The sequence below is a fragment of the Chaetodon trifascialis genome, chromosome 15, assembly GCF_039877785.1.
Source record: "Chaetodon trifascialis isolate fChaTrf1 chromosome 15, fChaTrf1.hap1, whole genome shotgun sequence".
Lineage (NCBI taxonomy): Eukaryota > Metazoa > Chordata > Actinopteri > Chaetodontiformes > Chaetodontidae > Chaetodon > Chaetodon trifascialis.
This window is the reverse complement of record NC_092070.1, coordinates 25,682,596-25,703,608: the sequence shown is the minus strand read 5'-3', so window position 1 is coordinate 25,703,608 and position 21,013 is coordinate 25,682,596. Positions and strand designations below refer to the sequence as shown.

At 48.8% G+C, this 21,013-nt stretch overlaps 3 protein-coding genes and 1 long non-coding RNA gene across 7 annotated transcripts in view; 1 reads left to right on the top strand and 3 right to left on the bottom strand.

Annotated features, from left to right (window-relative positions):
* Positions 1-303: 303 nt before the first annotated feature.
* Positions 304-4,862, bottom strand: utp18 (UTP18 small subunit processome component). Of its 3 annotated transcripts, none has more exons than XM_070980997.1 (13): positions 4,505-4,862; positions 4,095-4,231; positions 3,857-3,952; positions 3,666-3,750; positions 3,488-3,583; positions 3,077-3,202; positions 2,808-2,982; positions 2,184-2,284; positions 1,845-1,935; positions 1,527-1,650; positions 1,227-1,401; positions 961-1,103; positions 304-592 (listed from the first exon to the last, which is right to left on the bottom strand). In XM_070980997.1, the coding sequence occupies exons 1-13, from the start codon at positions 4,721-4,723 to the stop codon at positions 568-570; spliced, it is 1,593 nt and encodes a 530-aa protein (XP_070837098.1). In that variant the 5' UTR covers positions 4,724-4,862; the 3' UTR covers positions 304-567. The 3 variants fall into 3 exon arrangements, with proteins under 3 accessions (XP_070837098.1, XP_070837100.1, XP_070837101.1); XM_070980999.1 differs by having other exon boundaries at positions 3,488-3,591; positions 3,677-3,750; XM_070981000.1 differs by having other exon boundaries at positions 3,488-3,594; positions 3,686-3,750.
* Positions 4,863-5,457: 595 nt separating this feature from the next.
* On the bottom strand, positions 5,458-8,811 carry LOC139343906 (uncharacterized). The gene is made up of 2 exons (XR_011603123.1): positions 8,440-8,811; positions 5,458-8,391 (listed from the first exon to the last, which is right to left on the bottom strand). It is a non-coding gene; the product is annotated as an uncharacterized lncRNA (long non-coding RNA).
* A 71-nt stretch (positions 8,812-8,882) lies between these two features.
* wipf2b (WAS/WASL interacting protein family, member 2b) lies at positions 8,883-19,949 on the bottom strand. 2 transcript variants are annotated; one of them, XM_070981749.1, is made up of 8 exons: positions 19,703-19,949; positions 17,753-17,850; positions 16,988-17,120; positions 11,579-11,704; positions 10,526-11,194; positions 9,862-10,083; positions 9,115-9,216; positions 8,883-9,017 (listed from the first exon to the last, which is right to left on the bottom strand). In XM_070981749.1, the coding sequence occupies exons 2-8, from the start codon at positions 17,816-17,818 to the stop codon at positions 8,977-8,979; spliced, it is 1,359 nt and encodes a 452-aa protein (XP_070837850.1). In that variant the 5' UTR covers positions 17,819-17,850; positions 19,703-19,949; the 3' UTR covers positions 8,883-8,976. The 2 variants fall into 2 exon arrangements, with proteins under 2 accessions (XP_070837850.1, XP_070837849.1); XM_070981748.1 differs by having other exon boundaries at positions 16,823-17,120; positions 19,703-19,931.
* A 1,012-nt stretch (positions 19,950-20,961) lies between these two features.
* LOC139343240 (uncharacterized) overlaps positions 20,962-21,013 on the top strand; it is a 3,631-nt gene continuing 3,579 nt past the window's right edge. The window contains exon 1 of the mRNA XM_070980751.1: positions 20,962-21,013. This exon is cut by the window's right edge and continues 39 nt beyond it. The gene's annotated coding sequence lies outside the window, so the exon portion shown is untranslated.

The following is a 21,013-nucleotide window of genomic DNA, read 5'->3' as shown; positions in this document are numbered from 1 at the left end:
AAACTATGGAGGGAGTCGGTGAGCTGATCATGTGACCTCCCAGACCTCCAGGTTTAGACCTGCACAGAAGAAGAAGAGGGAACGAAGCTGAACGTACTCCTCATACAAATACATACATGACCCGTTACGTGAGGACCACCACAGGGACCCCTGAACAACACAAGACAAACTCCTGTGTGTGCTCAGCTGGTCTGGACAGACTGGATCCAGAGACCAGCCCCCCCCCACACACACACACACACCCCTTTGCTGAGTTTGTTCAGTGTAAAAGTAGCAGAACAATAAACACATAAAAGTCTTTTTAGATGTTGTTTATTAAACAGAAACAAACGTTTGATGGTGCTAAGCTAACAGTTAGCGCTCAGTCCGTCCACAGGAAGTTCACTTTCTGCTCTGCTGGTCAAAACCATTGATCTTTGTCCCTTCAGGCAGCCGCTGACTGACCATTTCCCTGATTGGCTGATGTGATGTTTTCATTGGTGGATGTAGAGGAAGTGAAGAATCGTCTCGTTGGGACGTTCAGACCCGAACGTCAGATTCTCTGTTTGTGAGGCCTCGACGTCCTCGTCAGAAGTCTTTGTAATGCAGCAACCTGCACACACACACACACACACACACACACACACACACACACACACACACACACACACACACACACACACACACACACACACACACACACACACACACACACACACACACACACACACACACACACACGGTCAACTTTGCATCCTGTTTGTCTAAAATAAACGAATCATTCACAGATCAGATATTTGTCGTCCTGTCTGTCCTCTCTGGATCTGTGTAGATTATTCTGACAGACAGACGTCCACTTCCTGTCTGTGTCTCCTGACAAACGGTTCCTTCCTGTTTGTCTGACACGATGGAGGCCAGACAGACTGAAACAAATCTGGAAAATTGACTGTAAATGAAACTGACACCTGCACCGTGTCTCACCTGAAGAGGGGGGCGTGTCCTTTGTTGTTAGCCAAGGAGAAGAAGCCGCTGTGTGGGGAGAAGTCGAGACAGCTGGCTCGATAAACGATCTTCCTCTTAAAGACGGGGAAGTTAGAGAAGACAGTGAGGCTGGGCAGGTGGACCTGAGGGACATGAGGGGGACACCAGAGGACACATAAAGGCTTAACATCTGAGTCACCAATCATCATCATCACCATCATCACCACCATCATCATCATCCTCACCACCATCATCATCATCCTCACCAGTCTCACAGCCTCGTCTTCGGCTCGGGAAGCGACAGCCAGGATCTCGGAGGAGGGGTTAAAGGTCAGAGAGGTCGCCGAAGTCAGCAGGTTCATCACTGCTTTCAGAGGCTTGGGATTGGCTGAATTTAGACACGCCTCCTGTGAGTAGACGTTGACGACGCCCGACTGAGAGCTGAAACAGAGACGAAGATCCAACACGCTTCAACTGACGGCCTTCAGAGGCCTGAACAGGTAAAAGACGAAGACGAGGAGACGAAGATCAATCAGAGAGCAGGATCGTGTGTGGGCGTGTCTTACCCGCAGGCCAGGTACTGTCCGTTTGGTGAGGCGGCGATGGACGTTCCCTTCACGCAGCCGTCATCGATGAACCTGTTAACACACCGACTGCTGCGCATGTCCCACACATACACCTCCCCCTCCTCTGCACACGCACACGCACGCACGCACACACACACACACACACACACACACACACACACACACACACACACACACACACACACACACACACACACACACACACACACACACACACACACACACACACACAGGCTGATCACATGACTGACAGGAGGTGGATATGATGTCATCGTTCTCTGAACCGCGTGGACTCACCTGAGTTGGCGAAGATTCTGCTGCCGTCATGTGAGAAAGCAACGCTGCTGACGTCACCGTTTATCTTCATGCTGCCAATCACCTCCTTCGTCTGCGCACACGCACACGCACGCACGCGCACACACACACACACACACACACACACACACACACACACACACACACACACACACACACACACACACACACACACACACACACACACACACACACACACACACACACACACACACACACACGTCATGTTTGAAGGATCACAGAAACACTTCTGGTCTCATTTTTATTAAACATGGTGGACGGATGGAGCGAGGAAGAGGAGGAAGCGGAGGAGGAGGTTACCTTGAGTGTGAGGAGGTGCAGGTATCCGTTGGTGCCAGTGAGCAGCAGAGCGCCTCCTTCAGGACACACAGAGAACTCCTTCACTCTGGGTTCACTCAGACCTGAACACAAACACCACGAGAAGATTGTGAACAACCGGAAACGAATGGAAACCATGATGACGCCGAGGAGGACGAAGGAGACGAGGAAGACGAAGGAGACGGCCGTGCCAAAGATCAACTCTGAACACACGAGTCAAACCAGGTGGACGTCAGAAACACTGTCGAAGGTTCATCTCCAGGTGTGCTGGTCAACCTGATCAATGAATCAATATCAGCATTGATCATTGTCTGTGGACGGCGGTCTTCTGTGTGCCCGGACAGATCAGACGATGGCGTCCCAATGAGGCGTTCAGACGTTCATGCTCCTCTCAGGCCGGACTCTAATCAATTTATTGATCCTAAACTTTGGTTTATGCCTTCAGCCTCAGCTGGCTAACGTTAGCGTGCTAATGTGCTAAACTAAGCTGGTGAACATTACACCTGCTAAACGTTAGCATGTTAGCATGCAGATTTCAGACAGTTACTAAAACTGCTGAAGGACACAAAAAGACATCTCCTCTCTTGACCTCTGTCTCTGTCTCACCTCTGACGGTGTGCACAGGTGTGACTCGGCCCTCCATCATGTCGTACAGGTAGAACATCTTGTTCTTCAGGCTGGTGGCGATCACCGTCTCTCCGTCCCGACTGAACTGAGCTTTGTGGACGGGGAATCGCTCCAGGTGGATGCTCTGGATCTTCGGGTTTGTCTTCCCGTCCACCTGCGGGAGAAAATGGGGACAGTTTTCAGTCACGTGACCATTTCCACCTGCCTTGAAGTCCTTTGCTGTTAGAGAGCTGATTGGTTGACTGTACCTGGAAGAGGGAGACTGATTGGTCAAGGCCAGCTGTCATGACGACCTGAGCGGAGGGGTGGAACTGAACGGTGGTCAGTCTGTCCTCTGATGGACGGGCGCTGTTAGCATGAAGACATTTCTTCAACTGAGACAAGAGAAAGACAACGTCAAGAAGTGTTCATCAAAAGGAAGTGTCTGCTTCAGGAGGGGTCACGTGATCAGAGCCAAACAATGCTGAACTGACACACAATCAAAGAGATGATTAGCAGCATTAGCTGCATTAGCAGTATTAGCAGCATTAGCAGCATTAGCAGTATTGGCAGCATTAGCTGCATTAGCAGTATTAGCAGCATTAGCAGCTACACGCAGACGACGCGCTGGCTGCTGACGTTCACTGCGGCGGATGTTTGATGTGGAGGACGCCACTGACCCTCAGGACGCCGCTGGGCAGACTGTCTGAAGACGCCACGAAGTTTCCCGTCCTCCTCAGCAGGTCATCGTCCTCATCTTCATCGTCCTCCTCCTCCTCATCAGCTTCAGGAACACAGAAACACGTCTGAGTTCTGAGAGACTTCAGTTTTTATGTTTTTTTTCTTCAGATGAAAAACCACGTTTCTACCTTTCTTCTTCTTCTTCTTCTTCTTCTCGTGACTTTCTGCCCATGACGGGGTTCCTCCCATCGACTTCTGAAACCTGAGACACACACTCTACAGGTAAACGTGTGTGTTCAGGTGTGTGTTCAGGTGTGTGTGTGTGTGTGTGTGTGTGTGTGTGTGTGTGTGTGTGTGTGTGTACTCACTGGTCTCTCATCCTCTGCTGTAGTTTCTGTTTGGACATGGTGGACTCCGCCTGTCCTCTCATCAGGTCTCTACGGTAACGATGCCTCATGTCCACCCTGAAACACAAACACATCGAACACCTGAGAGGTGGAACATTTCCTCTCTCTCTCTCACACACACACACACACACAGACACACACACACACACACACACACACACAGAATGTGGTGGCGGCAGCAGAAGAAGACAGCGCTCACTCTTCCTCCAGCTCGTCATCCTCGTCCACCCAGGCAGCTTCTCTGGTTGGACGAAGCTGCAGACGAGCTTCGTCCTCGTCCTCCGCCTCGTCGACTGCGTCCTCCGCCAACAGAGTCCCTGTCTGCTCCTCATCGTCCTGCTCAAACACAGGAAATGATGTCAGAGGAAGTCGTGTCTCCTCACCGGGGAGTCAAAATGTTCAGAATTCATGATTTTCTGTCCAGAAGACAAAACGCTGAAGATGATGAAACAGAAAGTGTCTTCAGTCTGTTGAACGAAGTGTTCGTTCAGCAGCAAATAAAAGACATTTTCATTCAAGGTGAATGTAAACAACAAAAAGGCGCTGCGCCATCACGTGGTCGCCTGTGTGTATTGTCGGGTTTTTGAACGGGGTTTGGTGAGGACTGACCTCCACCAGCCTGTCCAGCAGCTCGTCCTCGGCCCCGAACACCAGCTCCTCCAGCAGCTTCACGGAGCGGTCCGTCTGTCCCAGCTCCGCCAGCCGCTTCACGTGTCTCTGCCGCTTCCCCTCCTCCTGCTCCGGGTCGAACTTCGGTGGTCGGGTCCTCTTCTTCGCCGGAGCTGTGTCCTCCGTCACCGGCAGCCGGATGACATTCGTGTCCTCCATGTTTTTAAGCTTCAACGCAACCAAACTCCAGACGGAAAAAGACGGATTTAAACGTCCAGACGACAAACGGCGCCGCTCTGTGACTCTCCAGCAGCTCCGCTTTCACATGTGCATCTTCTTCTTCTGCTTCCGGAAACGTGACCTCTGAACCTGGAAAATAAAAGTCTGCCCCCTCGCGTTCACGGACAGAAGTGCATCTCGCACGCTTTCTAATCTAATAATAATAATAATAATAATAATAATAATAATAATAATAATAATAATAATAATGAGTGTCAAAGTAAAAAAAACATTTCACAACTGCAGATAAAACTATTCTGGGTGGAAAATGGAAGATATTTGTCTGAAAGAGGAAAGCAGAGACTGACGATGAAGGACTCCTTTTCCAAACGACACGAGGTCGACAAACATTTCTTGAGTCACAAACACCAAAATGAATTAGTCAAACGGTCGGGCCTTTCTGTGTGAAGTTTGCATGTTGTTCCCGTGCATGCGTGGCTTCTCTCCGGCTTCCTCCCACAGACCAGAAACATGCTCATTAGGTTGATCGGTGACTCCTAAACTGCCCTGAGGTGTGAGTGTGAGCGTGAATGGTTGTCTGTCTTGTGTGTTGCCATCGGCTGGCGACCGGTCCAGGGTGTACCCCGCCTCTCGCCCGTCGACAGCTGGGATAGGCTGGATTGGATTTCACTCCATTTTGTACTGACTGATCAGAAAATGGAGAGGAAACAGAGAAATGATCAGGAGTTTATTTCAGACAGCTGCAGTTAAAATACAGAGACCAGTTAGAGAGCATGCTGTTAAACTGGGACAGCCATCAGTCCCAGTTTGAATCTAAAGCTACGACCATCACTACAGTTAGAACGACTGTGTCCTCCAGCACAGGAAATAAGTCACTTTATTAACATTTACTAGCATGTTTCTGCTTGTTTAGAAGGTTTTTACAACGTTTGACTGAACGAGATTGACAGCAAACAGTTTGTAAGGCAAACAGACGAGCCGGCTTCCGTCGCAGCTGAACATGCATCGTCTCCTCTGCTGCAGTCTGGACAGGAAGTCGAACCCAAGAGCTCCCGCTGCTTCAGCGGACGGTAAACACTGAGCGGAAAGTCATTCACAGAAGCTGCCGACAGCTAAGAGAGCAGAAAACCAGCTGATCTTTGAAAGGTGGACTGAAATTTAAGGTGGCGCGTCACTGAAGCGGAGCAGCTTGATAACTAGTGAGCTGAATTTAGCAGAAATAACAGAAAATGATTATTAGTGTCCATATTTTGTCCTAAGACAAAGTTAAGTCTGTCCACCGGGAGGAGACATTAAATGAGCAGATTTTTGACTGGGGTCTGGTGAGAAGATAAAAGCATGTTTTCCATCATGTTACAACATATTCTGGAGTCATCCTGAACATAAAATCATATGATTTTGACACAAAAGACAAACTTAATAAGAATAAAGCTGGAATGTGTAAAATATCATCAATCTTTAATGATTACGGCGAAATCAGATTTCCTCTCAATTCAACCAATCTTTCAAGAACTGTTTGAACATTTGAACCTTGTTTCTGGTCCAAAAGTCCAAAAGAAGACGACGAATGGAAGACGAATCCTGACGCAGAACAACAGGAAGTGATGAAAAACTGTGGTCACGTGGCACCGAGAGAAACGTTGATCAAGCGTTTAAAACACGACCAGAGTCCGAATCAAAACCAGGATCTCAGGATAGACGAGGAAAAATCTTCCAGTCACGAGAAGAAGAACACGTTTGGAGACAAAAGACAGAAGACGTTTGAGGACGAAGAAGTTTCACTTCTCAATGACAACTCTGCCCCAACACGAGGAGTCTGATTATTGATTATAGATCTATAATCTGATCATCGATTCTGTCTGAGCTGCTGGGACGAGAAACGGAAATCCTCTTCAAGAGGAAAGTTTTCGAGTAAAATCAGAACGAAAGCGCAAGTTTCTGATTATTCTGCTTATTGTTTCTCAGACTGAACGTCACGACGTCATCAAACGTGTCACATGACATTTTATCTCTTCATCACGACGTTTCACAGCTCGGTTCACGATTTCCTGTCTGCCAGTCTTTTCTCATCACGTCCCGACTTTTTCTTCGTGTTATCGACTTTCACCCTCAAAGCTACAGCTGCTCTTCATCGACGCTCCGTCATCAGATCAAACCGCCGGAGCTCAGTTCAAACGCTATGAATGATGGGTAATTACTGAACGCCACCGCCAGAAACCCCGAAGAGTCGCCGTCATGCTGACGAAACACGAGAAGCTCAAAAAAGACGACATGCAACAAGTTCAGTTTGTAGTTAGAGAAGGAGGGGAGGAAAGGAAGGAAGGAAGGAGGGGAGGAAAGGAAGGAAGGAAGGAAGGAAGGAAAGAAGAGTCCTTGCTGCAGGCGGAAGACTTCCTGTTTGACTGTGATTGTCTGTCCCTTCACCCCCCTGACGTCACCAACATGGTACGACCCGCTGACAGCCTGCAGCAGGAGTCAGGTGAGTTTGTTTTGTCCATCTTGGCACTTAAAGACTCGTCCCGCCAAAATAAAGCGCGTCACATCGCTGACATCACCAGGACAGGTGTGATGATGATGATGATGATGATGATGATGATGATGATGATGATGATACAGTATTTACAGGTGCTTTCAGACATCATCCTGCTGTAAACCAAACAACCTGTCTGACTCAGTAACAGGACAGGATCCAGGTCCAGGTCCAGGTCCAGGTCCAGGTCCAGGTCCAGGTCCAGGTCCAGGTCCAGTGTGTTGGTCTTCCTGGTTTATGAGGACCTCTGAATTCTGAACATTAAAGGAACATTTTGTTGAGTCTGAGTCTGTTTCCATCCACCGTCACCTGACGGAGACACCTGAAGACCAAACTCTGAACGCTGGGACACGTTTCCTGTCTGAGCTGTCGAAGCTGCTGATTGGATAAAACTAGAATCTGATGAAGCGATGATGAGGAGGCTGAAACCTTCCTCACATGAACGCTGAAACTGAAGGGAAAGATTTCATCATGTTTGACCTTTGACTGCTGTTTGTCTCCATCAGCGAATCAGATTCAGTCTCGTCTGTTGAAGCCGCTCGGAGGACTTTTCTCTTCACTGTTTGTCTCTGAGACGTCAGACCAGCGAAGACGACGGCCATCAATCGATCGGCTACCAGTCAAAACCTCGTCCTGTGACTCGTCCTCCACCTCCGTGGACAGACGTGAGGAATTAATGAGGACCGAGGAAGGGACGACCGCGTCGCTCAGACACTCGAGGCGCTGCCGTCACGTGACGGAGGACGAAACCGGCGGGACTGAAACTGTTCCAAAGATGGACGACGAAAAGTTTTTGATCTCATGGAGGACAAACGTGGACAAACTGATGAAGAGCGTGAAGAAACAAAAACATCCTGAGATCAAACTCAAGAAGCAGAATCAGTTTTTCCTCAGTGTTCATAATTCAGATTGACAAAAGATAAGATTTAACTTCTCTTAAGATAAAGTTTATCTTATCTTAAGGTAAGATTTATCTTAACTTTGCCTCAGTGTCCATAATTCAGATTCAATCCTTCCAGGAGCGTCCGTCCACCCAGAGGACGAGTCCCTGCAGCAACTTTCAGCTCCACAAACCGTCCTTCATGTGCCGGGAAGCTCCTCAGAGCTGCAGCCTCACCTGCAGCCTCACCTGCAGACTCACCTGCAGACTCACCTGCAGCCTCACCTGCAGACTCACCTGCACATGTGGAGCTGCTGCTCAGTCTTGCAAACAAAAAGTGCAAGTGCAAAAAAAAACCAAACCGTACGTAGTAAAGGGTCGAGGAAGAAGCTGAAATAAGCTGAGGTCAAAGTTCGCAGAGCAGGCAGCTCCTCTTTATCAGCAGCTCCACGCCGAAGACTCTGCAGGACGCTCGGACAGCCTGCGGTCACATGATGACTCCTCTCCTCAGCCAATCAGCTGTCAGCACAGATGAGGCGGCGATGGAGGCGTCGTGGATGACGAAGCTGAACGTGATGTCATCAAACAGGATGGAGGCGTGTGTGTGCGTGTGTGAGTGTGTGCGCGCATGTGTGTGTGTATGCGTGTGTATGCGTGTGTCTGCGTGTGTGAGTGTGTGTATGCGTGTGTGCGTATGCGTCTGTGTGTACGTGTGCGCGCGTGTGTGTATGTGTATATGTGTGTGTGTGTGTGTGTGTGTGTGTGTGTGTGTGTGTGTGTGTGTGTGTGTGTGTGGTCCTGCTGTGATGCAGTGCTCTTGGTTCACCTCCCCACAGGAGGCAGCGGAGGAGCTCCTCTCATCACTGCAACAGAGGAACAGAAGCTGCTCGTCAGCGCCCCCTCAGGTCAGAGAACACAGTGCAGCCCTCAAACACACGAGGACAGGTAAGGACAGCGTACCTCTGTTGGCCTTGCTGGGGTAGATCTTGGCGAAGTGTCGGTACTCGTCCGGAGGAGGGAAGTCGTCCAGAGGATGGAACGAATACTTGGACTCAAAATCATCTGCAGGAGGAGAAGAGACAAAACTTTTTCATTTCACTCTGAAAAACTCACAAAGAAGAAGAAGAAGACAGACAGAAGAGACGGAGAAGAAGAAAGAGAGAGAAGAGAAGAGAAGAGAAGAGAAGAGAAGAGAAGAGAAGAGAAGAGAAGAGAAGAGAAGAGACGGAGAGAAGAGACGGAGAGAAGAGACGGAGGACAAGAGACGAGTAGAACCTGAGTGACCTGCACGATAATCTGAACTCATTCTGCCTAAAACAAGATGAAGAGTTAAAGATCAAACTGAAGTGAAGCTGAAACGATTATTTATTTGGTATATTTATATATTTATATTATATTTATTTTATTTTCATTTATTGCTTCAGACAGAAAATTAATCTGCTGAACATTCTGACTCATTTCCATCAATTCTACTGTGCTTTCTGCACTTCCTGTAACTGCTTCACAATAAAAGCTGTCTTGTAACTGTTTCACATTAAAAGCCTTCCTGTAACCTCTTCAGACTGCAGTGGAGAATGTAGACAATAATCAGTGGATTAATCAATAATGAGAATCGTGGTCGATCAGTTCCTGAGACGAGGTGGACGCTCAGGACGCTGAAGTGGATTCTGTTTCTGCTGGTTTGAGCGGGTTCAGGTTCAGACTCACCAACAAACGAACGAGGGATGGAGGAGGAGGAGGAGGAGTGTCCGTTGCGGAGAGGAGGGGGAGGTGGGGGAGGAGCAGCAGGGGTGCGGGTGGGCGGGGGAGGAGGTTTCCCCCTGGTGGGGGGCTCAGAGGAGAGGGAGGGGCTACCATGTGTCCTGTAAGGAGGGGGGGGTGGGGCCTCTCTGCCACCCGCCCTCGACGACTGGACCGGAACAGGAGGAGCTGAGGAGAGACCGAGACAGCTAATCAATACAGGTGATTGATCAATACAGCTGATCAATACAGGTGATTCAGTTTTCCCTTTCTTGGCAGTTCTGTTGAACGTCTCATCTCGTGGTGCGTTCATGGCCCAGAGCAGACGTGCTGTCAGTCATTAGAGGCCTGTCCCTATCAGCCAGGTCACATGATCGCATTCTGTTGTTGTGTTGTTGTTTTATTTGTTGTTGTGTTATTGTTGTGGTGTTGTTGTTGTTCTGTTGTGTACAGCTGAAGCCAGACCTCTTCCAGATGTGTTCTGTCCAGTCATGCTGCATTGACACTTTGCGCTAACGTGTTTTTTAAAAGGTGATGTTTTCACGTCTGGTGTAAGCGGACATGTTGTCGATGACATCACTACTGCCAGCTGACAGACAGTCCAACCCTAACCCCTGTGTTGAGTGCTCACCTGCTCCTCTACCTGATGTCTCTCTGATGGGAGGTGGTGGCCGGTTGGCGCCCTGTTGTGAGGGAGTAGGGGAGGCGGGGGGAGGAGGTGGGGCAGGTCCTCTGGTGGGGGTGTGGCCTCCTGGTGAGGGGGCGGTTCTCTTGTTGCTGAGGGAGTTGTGACGCTGCGGCAGTTCCGGCGCTGCTTCACCGCCGCCGCCTGTCGGACCATTAGTGACGCGGTAAGGTGGAGGGGGCGGGGCCAGAGAGGTGGAGGAGGTGGGGTTTCCACCTGAGGTGGGAGGGCGTCTGCTGTTGCCAGGAGATGGGGGTGGTTTGGAGGGGAGGGGCGGGGTATTGTTAGGGGTCAGGGGGAGGGGCTTCTCTCGGTTGTAAGAAGAGGAGGATGAGGAGGAGGGAGGGGAGGGGGCGTTGCCACGGCGACAGAGGGGGGGAGGTGGAGGAGGGGCAGAGGAGGAGTGCTTCATGCTAGTCGAGGGAGAGGAGGCTGTGGAGGAGGGGGAGGAGGGGGAGGGAGAGGAGGACAGGTTGGGCAGAGAGGGACGCTGGGAACGAGACGTCTCCATCGGCGACAAGGCCTGAGGGGAGGGGCTTTCTGTGTCGTCATGGCGATGGCTGGGAGGGCGGGGCGCTGCAGCTCGAGTGGAGGGAGAACGTCCAGAGGAACCGTCTGAGGAACATGGAGTACATGTTACTGCATGCTACTGCACGTTACTGCACGTTACTGCATGGTACTGCATGTTACTACAAGTTACTGCATGTTACTGTACGTTACTACATGCTACTGCATGCTACTGCATGTTACTGCATGTTACTACAAGTTACTGCATGTTACTGTACGTTACTACATGCTACTGCATGTTACTGCATGGTACTGCATGTTACTGTACGTTACTGCATGTTACTGTACGTTACTGCATGTTACTGCACGTCACTGTACGTTACTACACATTACTGCATGTTACTGCAGGCTACTACATGATACTGTACGTTACTGCACATTACTACACGTTACTGCATGCTACAGCACGTTACTGCAAACCATCTCACTCACCTCCGACTGGCCTCAGTTTAGGGACTCCACCTGTGAACAGCCCTCCAATTGGTGGAACAGAACCTGATGGACTTCCTGCTGCACTGCCATTGGCTCCCCCTGTTGCTGCTCCACCTCCTTTAGGCTCTAAGAACCACAACCATTGGACAGGTGAATGAGGGCTCCTCCTCCTTAGGGCACGATGTCACTACACCACACTGACACTACGATGACAACACGACTGTATGAATAGATGTGTGAAGGTGAGGAGGGATGCAGGTGAGATGAGTGTCAAACACTGAGGTGAGGTAAAGGGTGAGGTGGGGTGGGGCGAGGAGAGGTGAGGTGGGGTGAGACGGTAAAATTGAATGTTTACGCTCCCACGCAGCTCCGATGACATCATCGACTGCACAACATGAGTGACAAACAAACAGTCAAAAACAGGTTAAATCTAGTATCTATGACATCACAGGGCTGAGGCGTGCACGCCGCCTCCATCATGACTGAGCACAAACACAGTGAAACACTCAGAGAGGAACCAGATTCCAGAACAGTCTGAAAGCAGTGAAACAAGTGAGACCAGAATCAAGTGTGCGTTCATCTCCTTCATCAGTCGTGTGTTCAGTAAGTGGTGAATCAGATCAGCTGATCACTTCCTGTTTACTGATGTTTTACACAGCGTCACAGCTGCTCTGGAATCGGTCTCGTAAACCTTAAAGACATTTTCTTCTTTGGTGTTCAGACAGAAGACTAACAGCCAATGAACGGACTGCAGAGGCACCAACGAGCTGCATTTGAAGCACCGGATGAGAACACTGGAAATACTTCACAATAAAGGCTCATCAGGAAATGAAGGGATTCTGTCCACTGCAGAGCTTTTAATTTGAAACAGATACAGGAAGTGTTGAGTTTGTGCTAACAGGTCAGTGCAGGGCAAACAGGAGCATGTCTGAATACCAGGAGGCCTTGTGCTAAACATGACCAAATATTCCTGCCAAAGTCCTGAGAAATAAAGGCCTGTCTCTAACACAGGCCTCTGCAGCTGACTGAATACAGGCCCGGGCCACTATTTGAGGAAAGCAGTATGTGAGACTGATGAATCCTTGTTAAATGTAGTACTGTAGATGTACACTATCCTGTGGTTTCATATTACGCTCTGTTGTTTGTGTCGCTGTCACCAATGACGCTCTTTAAAGCAATAATCTTCATCATCTGAGTGACGGTTTGAGGACAGTGATTGCAACTAAGGACAAGATCCTTCTGGACAGGAGAAGGACAGCTGAGACAAAACAAAGAGGTGGACCCTAAAAGAGGGGCTTCTTCTGTCTCATGGACTTGGTTCAGGTATTAAATGGTACTCTGAAGATGACGCTGCAGACCGGACACTCAACAAGCTGAAGCGCCATGTTTGTTTATTCGTCGTGTGCTGTCTCGCTGCCTGAAGTCGGCCTCGTGTTGGGTCTGTCTGAAGAAAATGAATTTAAAGCCTGCCCCCCCACAGTGCACCTTCACAGGTGTTTTCACTTCATCAGACCTGATCACACCTCCTCTCAGGACTCTGTGGGCGTGTCACACACACGCACACACGTCTTTGGTGACATGATCACCTGATTCCCAGCATAGCTCCACCCCCCCAAACCTGAGCAGAGGGCTGATGAAGCAGAGTAACTGAACACACCTGTGGGAGTCTTTAACAGACACCTCTGGTTTATTCCAACATGGCTGTGATTGAATCAAACGGATTAAAAACAGTCAAATGAAGACACCCCTCTGAAGGACTGCTGACGGCAGCTGATTGGCTCGCTGTGGTTATGAATGTTTCTTTGGTACCAATCACATGAAAACCTGTTCAAAGACACTCACTACGTTCACATGCAGTCAGTAACCCTTTCATAACCGGAATATCAGCAATGACCCGGCTGTGCACGGCCATGTAAACACCAATAACCCTTTTGAAAAACCGGAATATGCTCATATTGAATATGAGCCCGGGGTCACTCCTTTTCTAACACCAATATCTGGTCATGTGTACGCCTGTCGGAATATCCCCATCCAACAGAACGTTCATTTGTGTTCTGCGCATGTTCTATTCGCAAGGAATCTCGGTCTTTTGAGTGCAGCTGGCATGGATATGGACGGACAGCTCCGGCTGCTGTTCCTCTTTCTTCACGTTCTCGCCTCCATGAATGAAGAGTGAGGCAGGACAGTGTGGAGTGCTGGTGGAGGTCAGCAGCAGCACCAAAGCGCAGACGAAGGCGACTGCTACCGCGGTTGTTGTTTTTGGATACAGGAAGAAGAAGCTGAAATGATGCGCACCGCGTCATGACGTTGTCCGTGCGTCGCTGTTTTGATCGGGATATACCAATTGATTACCTGTTTGCTCACACATGTGAACAGGTTATTCCCATTGTTTCAGAAACCGGAATATTGACCATAACCCGAATATTGACTGCATGTAAACGTAGTGAGTGATGAAGACAGCACCAACAGGAGGGATTCATGTCTGTCCAGCATTCAGTCAAAAAGTCCATTTACTCAGGTGCTGTACTGAAGTACAGTTTTGAGGTACCTGCACTTGCGTATTTCCATTTTCTGCTACTTTCTCTGGTTTACTGCACTGATTTGTAACTGCAGTTACTTTAAAGATATAATCCCAGTCAAACGGAGCCAGCAGGATATAAAGTGACTGAAATGAGCTCCATGTTGACCAGCTGACATTAATGCTTCAAGTTATTAAACAGTAACATACATCACCTTGAAATGGGCCATTCAACATAATGAGTACTTCTACTTTTAGTACTTTAAGTACACTGTGTTGCCAATACTTTCTGCAGTGACATCATTAATACAGTCAGGTATTAACCTGGTGAGTTCTGAATTATTATGATGAGTGATTCTCATGATGAGTTGGAATAAATCAGAGTTATCTTTGAAGGATCAGACAGATGTTTCTGTGCAGCTGTTCCAGATGTCTGCCGCCCAGCAGGTGTTACAAACTCTACTGCAGGAAGCTTTCTGTTGACAGGAAGCAGGTGAGCTGAGCAGCCTTAAATGAGCTCTTCAGCTACCTTAGCATAGCCACATTAGAGCGAGGTGGAGCAGCTGCTGTGACGGCCTTCATAATAACAATTCACAGCGTTTCCATACTAATTAACAAGCTAGCAGGCTAACGGCCTGTGCAGCATGCTCAGCTCTGTAACAGGACTGTGGAGGACAGACGGAGTTTTACTCCACACAGGAAACATCACGTGGTTCCTCTCTGATCCTGGAACAAGCCGGTCTGACCCCACAGTTTGGGAGTGGAACTATTTCTTGTTGAACATCTGCGTAATCATCCGCCCTGTGCCTCTGTGCAGAGTCTCCAGCTGCAGCGTTAGCGCTCTCAGCTGTCAGCAGCACCAGGACATCACTGGAGGGGACACAGAGACGCAGAGACACCGTCTGCATCTCCAGGACAGATCTTCACACCTTGTGTTGCATTAGTGATGGCTGTATTTTAGCTGAATGGTACCAGCACGCTGCCAATGAAGGACGGAGGACGCCACGTAGACGTCAACATAGAACTGAGTGGAATAGATGGGTACGCCTAAAATCTGGTTTCACACAGTTTCTGTTCAACAGCAAACAGCTCCAACATTTAAACTGTGGCTTTATTTCTCTGTTTGTCTTCAGATTCTTCCGCTTCATCGGCAAGCTTCACTCGGAGAGTCTGTCCTGGTTTTACACACATTCACCTGGACAGCAGACATCGTCACACCTGACAGCTGACACAGCAGCAAGCATCATCAGGTCAACAGGCGCTCTGCAGGACGCTGCAGGGTCTGCTCTAACCAGCCTGTCCATCACCTGTCCATCACCTGTCCTTCACCTGACCTTCACCTGACCTTCACCTGTCCACCGCCTGTCCATCACCTGTCCTTCACCTGTCCATCGCCTGACCTTCACCTGTCCACCGCCTGTCCATCACCTGTCCTTCACCTCTCCATCACCTGTCTATCACCTGTCCATCACCTGTCCACTGCCTGTCCATCGCCTGTCCATCACCTGTTTATCGCCTGACCTTCACCTGTTCACCGCCTGTCCATCACCTGTCCTTCACCTGTCCACCGCCTGTCCATCACCTGTCCATCGCCTGACCTTCACCTGTCCACCGCCTGTCCATCACCTGTCCTTCACCTGTCCATCACCTGTCCTTCACCTATCCATCACCTGTCCTTCACCTGACCTGCACCTGTCCTTCACCTGTCCATCACCTGTCCTTCACCTGTCCATCACCTGTCCTTCACCTGACCTGCACCTGTCCTTCACCTGTCCATCACCTGTCCTTCACCTGTCCTTCACCTGTCCATCACCTGAGCAGACAGCAGGCTTTGAGGTGCTGTGTGAGTATCTGAGTATGTAAACTGCTCATCGTCACAGATCAGAAGTGGAGTTAAATCACTGAGTCGTGACACAAACAATCGGAACACATCAGGTGTGGAGGACAAACAAAAACAACCAGCAACAAACAGTCCAATCAGGTGTGGAGTGAGATCAGCTGATTCACAATCTGACTGGCTTCTGCTCTCCTGTCATATGAATCCTTGATCTGATTGGTTGAAGTGACTGACGGCGATAGACAGATGGTTCATCCAATCATCAGTATGATTGGATGAACCACCCCTTCAGCTCTCCGGCGCCCCCCTGAGGAGGCGCCAGTCTCTGTCCAGCTGAAGGTCTGACACACCGGGTCTGCAGGTTCCCGTCAGCTCGAGTCTGAAGCTTTGAACTGGTCCCCATGATCAGCGAGGACTCAGCAGACCAGAGAACACGTCCCGTTTCTCCAGCTGCTGAAGGATGTGAACTCATTCTGTAAAAACACACTTTCTGCTTCATGAGCTCTTTGTTCTGGATGAGGGCGTTTTCACTATTGAAGCTCGGCCAAAGATCGAGTTTCAATGATTGAGAAGCATCACTCTGACTCGTTTTCAGAGTGGCTTTTCTTCTTCTTCTCTTTCTGCAGCATACATCTCACTTCTTTGGAGTTTTTTTTGGGAAAACACAAAAACTGATCAAAATGTTTTGTTGTCAGTTTGAATAAAGCTGACAAACAAACAACCACTGAGCAGGAACGTGTACGTGCTCTCGTCCAATCACTGGTTTGGATGGATTAAATTTGGGATCTGCTGCTGGTTCCTCGGCTCAGAGAAGGACAGGCGGCGGCTGGCCGACGCCCTGCTGCCTCCTGCATCGTCCTCTAACAGCACAGAAGGGTTGTGGTCTTACTCTCTAGCGTCAGAGCAGAGCTGCTATCTCCGGCCGTCCTCTGCTGCTCCTCGGGCGGCGCCCCCTGCTGTTTAGGCTGGCTCTGCTGCTGGTGTAGGTATTGGTATAAGCGAATGTATGGGTGATCTGTGGGGGGTGTTTGGCTCTTTGGTGTTTGGCTCTTACTGTCGAGCAGCGGAGCGCTGCGGTCGTTCACCACCGCCACCTTCTTCAGCCTGGTGCCTTTACAGATGTCCGACAGCAGAGCGCCGCGACCTTTGCTCTCCTCCCTGCTCAGCTTGGGAGGGCTGGTGTTGGCCTGCGGGGGAGGGGCAAAGAGGGAGAACCACGGCATCAGTCCACTGTGGATCAAAACGGCCTCTTCTCACAGGACCGATGGAAACGAGTGATCAATAATCAAAATAAAACCCATCACGTTTCCATCAATCGGCCAATAAATTCATCGACTGATCGTTTCAGCTCAAAACACAAACAAAACACATTAGATTCAACTTTATTGTCATCGTCAGAACGACGACAGAGACGACGAAGTGAAGTTCATCCAACCAGAAGAGTCAAATATCCAGAGTATAAATACACACAAGTACTGCAAGTGGCATGAAGCGAGTGAAGATGATGATGATGATGAAGATGATGATGATGAAGGCAGAGACAGAGGAGAGGAGTGAAGATGATGAAGATGATGAAGGCAGAGACAGAGGAGAGAAGTGAAGATGAAGATGATGATGATGATGATGATGATGATGAAGGCAGAGACAGAGGAGAGGAGTGAAGATGACGAAGATGATGAAGAGGTGATGAAGCATGAGAGTTCCTCAGAGAGGCAGGAGAAAGTGATGATGACAGCGATGACTGTGTGTGTGTGTGTGTGTGTGTGTGTGTGTGTGTGTGTGTGTGTGTGTGTGTGTGTGTGTGTGTGTGTGTGGTTACCTGGCTGAAGGTGGGGGGAGGTGGGGGTCCCCCTGGAGGTGGGGGCGGAGGTGGAGGGATGGGCATCCTGCTGCTGTTTGGACACACACCTGATCACCCTGAAACACACACACGCAGCATGTCTCAGTCCAGTCTTTCTGTTGAAGTCTCCATAGAAACCAGACCACGCCCCGTCGGTCATTAACCAGTCACAATGAAGCTAGTTCTCCATCTGCACCAATCAGAGCCTCTCAAACACTGAGGCTGCAATTAGCATCAAACACTAGACTACAGGTGTGAAACTCATTCCACAAAGGCTGAAGGTTTTCTTTCCAACCAAGCAGCAGCACACCAGACTCCTTTCATCAGCTGATCTCAGTCTTCACACAGCTGATTGGTCAGACTGCATGCTCTTGATTGGTTGGAGGAAAAACCTGCAGCCACACGGCCCTTTGTGGAATGAGTTTGAGACGCCTGCACTAGACGATCACATTGTCCCTGAAAACCCCTGAGAGCCAATCAAATCGTTTTGTTTTAACTGTACTTGCATGAAGCATAAATGTCACCATTCCAGTTTGTGACGTGGCCAAAAGTTCGCAGCTCAGCAGAAACTCCCGATCAGGTCCCAGAACCAGACGAGGGACCGAATCCAGCGTGACACCGACATCAGCCACCGGCCGCCACAGCGGCACTAGCTGCTGGAGCGGAGGGATATCTGCCTAATAATAAAGCTTGCCTGGTGGAAGGACGACACGTGACAGATGCACCGCACGGAGAAGACAGAGAAGACAGTGATGACGGGTACGAGGACGTCGTCCTCTGAACATCTCCCACAGCAACATCTCATCAAACACATTAGACCAGGTCTACATCGAAAACCACAAGACCTGGACTACATTTCATCCAGAATCCAGAGACGCTTCAAGCAGTCTTTACATAAACCCTCCATGTGTTTGCAGAGCAGTTCCACAGCTGGTTTACCATCCAGACCACATCAGACCAGGACTGGATCAAAAACCTCTCAGACCTGGACCAGGCTGACATACAGACTCAGAGACTGTTTAAAACCCTGTTCCAGATTTATACAACCTCTGTTCAGTTTGTGAAAACAGAACAAGGCTAATTTCAGTTGTTTTTTTTACATCCAGACCACATCAGACCAGGTCTGGATCAAAAACCATCTTAACAAATCTGGACTAGATGATCATTAGACCCTGAACACAGTTTAAACCCGGTTCAGATCTGTGGGAGCTTTACTGTGTTAGCCAGAACAGTCTCGATCAGTCCACATCAGACCGGGTGTGATCCAAAGCCCCTCGCCTTGTCAGACCTGGGCTACATTAAAAGGGGGTCTGTTCAAGTCCCTCTTTCAGATCTCTGAACTTTTGTCCTCTTTGTCAAAAGAGCCCCGAAACTAGCTTTGATTTTTCTGCAGACCACATCAGACCTGGTCTCAATCCAAAACCAGTACACTTGGACTTGTTAAGGCCGGACTAGCTCAATAAAGCAGACTCTAAAGACTGTTTCCACCTAAATCCAGATTTCTGAGACATTTATTGTGGTTATTAGAAAAGAAAAGCATCGCTTTGCTTTCCGCTCGTCAGCATCGTCAGCTAGCTCAGTTAGCTCCTGGCTAGCATCATCAGCACCGGCCTGACACTGAACCTCAGCGGTCTGCTGAACAAACACTTCGGCTTCTCTGCGAAACTCTTCTCCAGCTGTTTGGTTTAATGATCAACATCTGCCCGGACAGACACACACACATCCCCGCACAAACACACACACACACACATCCCCGCACAAACACACACACGCACACTGGCCTGTTAGCTTCACATCGCAGTAAAAACTGTGAGTTACTGATATGCGGAGCTAGCTAACCCGCTGGCCTAGCCAGGTAGCTGAGTGTTAGCATTAGCAGGAGTCTGTGCATCATCATCAACATGTCCAGACAGGTGGAATAAATCCTACCTGTGAGCGTTGCCGGCTCTCTGCGGGTTAACTCATGCTTTACTCTGTCTGCTCAGTGTTTCATGTCTCTGTCGGTGCTTCACTCTCTGCTGTATTTCTCCTCTGCGGACACTTAGCTCTGCGGTTAGCCGTTAGCCTCTGTGCTGCAGAGCTCCACTGAGATTTTTTTCATTTCTCGTTCGTCAACAGACAGGAGCACGTGACCTGAGCGGGCGGAAGTGCACAGCTGCTGCAGCGCGAGCCTCGGTCTGCGGTTGGTGATCAGTATTTGCTAGATCTTCTCTTCTGAGGACAAAGCTTTTCATTACAGCTACATCATATTGTTACTGCTGTGTTTTACTGTGTTATGTATCAAGGCAAAATGTCACTTTTACAAATGTAAATTTGAATAAAACAGCTTCATTTGTTGTATTCTGGAAGGAAAGTAGACATTAGACTGTCTCATGAATCTACATTCTTAAACATTAATATTTTCATGTATCATGACTTTAATCATATTCTAATTTATTTCATTCATCACTGTGCATTTTGTCTGTTCATGCTACTTTAATTGTAGATATCCCTCTCTTCTCATTTAATGTTGATGAAAACATTTACAGTAAAGTTGTTTTTGAGAAATAATTCCTGATCTCTGAAGGTCTTCATCAATGACACACTGTAATAAAACCAGACCACCAAGCAGTACTGATAGATTGAAAGAGGTGTGATGAAGAAAGAAGGGAACTCATATGAAAACACGGAAGTGTGGAAATGTGCGCAGTCTTCTAATTAATTACTTCAAAGCAAAAGGAGTAACAAAGAGAATTAATGTTTATTTTCCTGAAAATTTAACGCTCCACGCTACCGTCCAGTGGGTGGCGGTAAGGAGCCTATACGCTGGTTTGCCAACCGTCATTAAAATTCACCGAAGAAGAAAATTGGCCAATGAGATTGCTAGTAATTCCGCGGAGATTTCAAAATGGAAATGACTGAAATGCGATCGTAAGTATCTGACATTGACTATCATGTAACACCATATATTCACAGTTAAGTTAAGCTAAGTTAAGTTTTTAGCGTTTCCTTCACCGTTAGACTGAAGTTTTCTGTCCAAAACGATTTAAAGTTCGTTCCTCAAACGGCTGAAAACATGTTGGTGAGCTAGCTGAAGCTAACTGTCTGAGCGGAGGCCTGTTCAGACACTAACAGTCTGTCTGTCTGTCTGTCTGTCTGTCTGTCTGTCTGTCTGTCTGTCTGTCTGTCTGTCTGTCTGTCAGTGTGTTACAGCGCTGTGATCCTGCTCTCCTGGATCCCTGCGGAGACTCGGAGCAGCCG

What these genes read in the sequence shown, in the direction of transcription:
- utp18 (XM_070980997.1), bottom strand. Translation starts at nt 4,723, where the DNA reads ATGGAGGACACGAATGTCATCCGGCTGCCGGTGACGGAGGACACAGCT. An exon ending in CAGCAGAGGATGAGAGACCA is followed by an intron (nt 3,751 to 3,856) that starts GTGAGTACACAC and finishes TGTGTGTCTCAG; the next exon opens with GTTTCAGAAGTCGATGGGAG. An exon ending in AATCAGTCTCCCTCTTCCAG is followed by an intron (nt 2,983 to 3,076) that starts GTACAGTCAACC and finishes TTTCTCCCGCAG; the next exon opens with GTGGACGGGAAGACAAACCC.
- wipf2b (XM_070981748.1), bottom strand. Translation starts at nt 17,818, where the DNA reads ATGCCCATCCCTCCACCTCCGCCCCCACCTCCAGGGGGACCCCCACCT. An exon ending in CTCCCCCCACCTTCAGCCAG is followed by an intron (nt 17,121 to 17,752) that starts GTAACCACACAC and finishes CCTCCCCCGCAG; the next exon opens with GCCAACACCAGCCCTCCCAA. An exon ending in TAAACTGAGGCCAGTCGGAG is followed by an intron (nt 11,195 to 11,578) that starts GTGAGTGAGATG and finishes CATGTTCCTCAG; the next exon opens with ACGGTTCCTCTGGACGTTCT.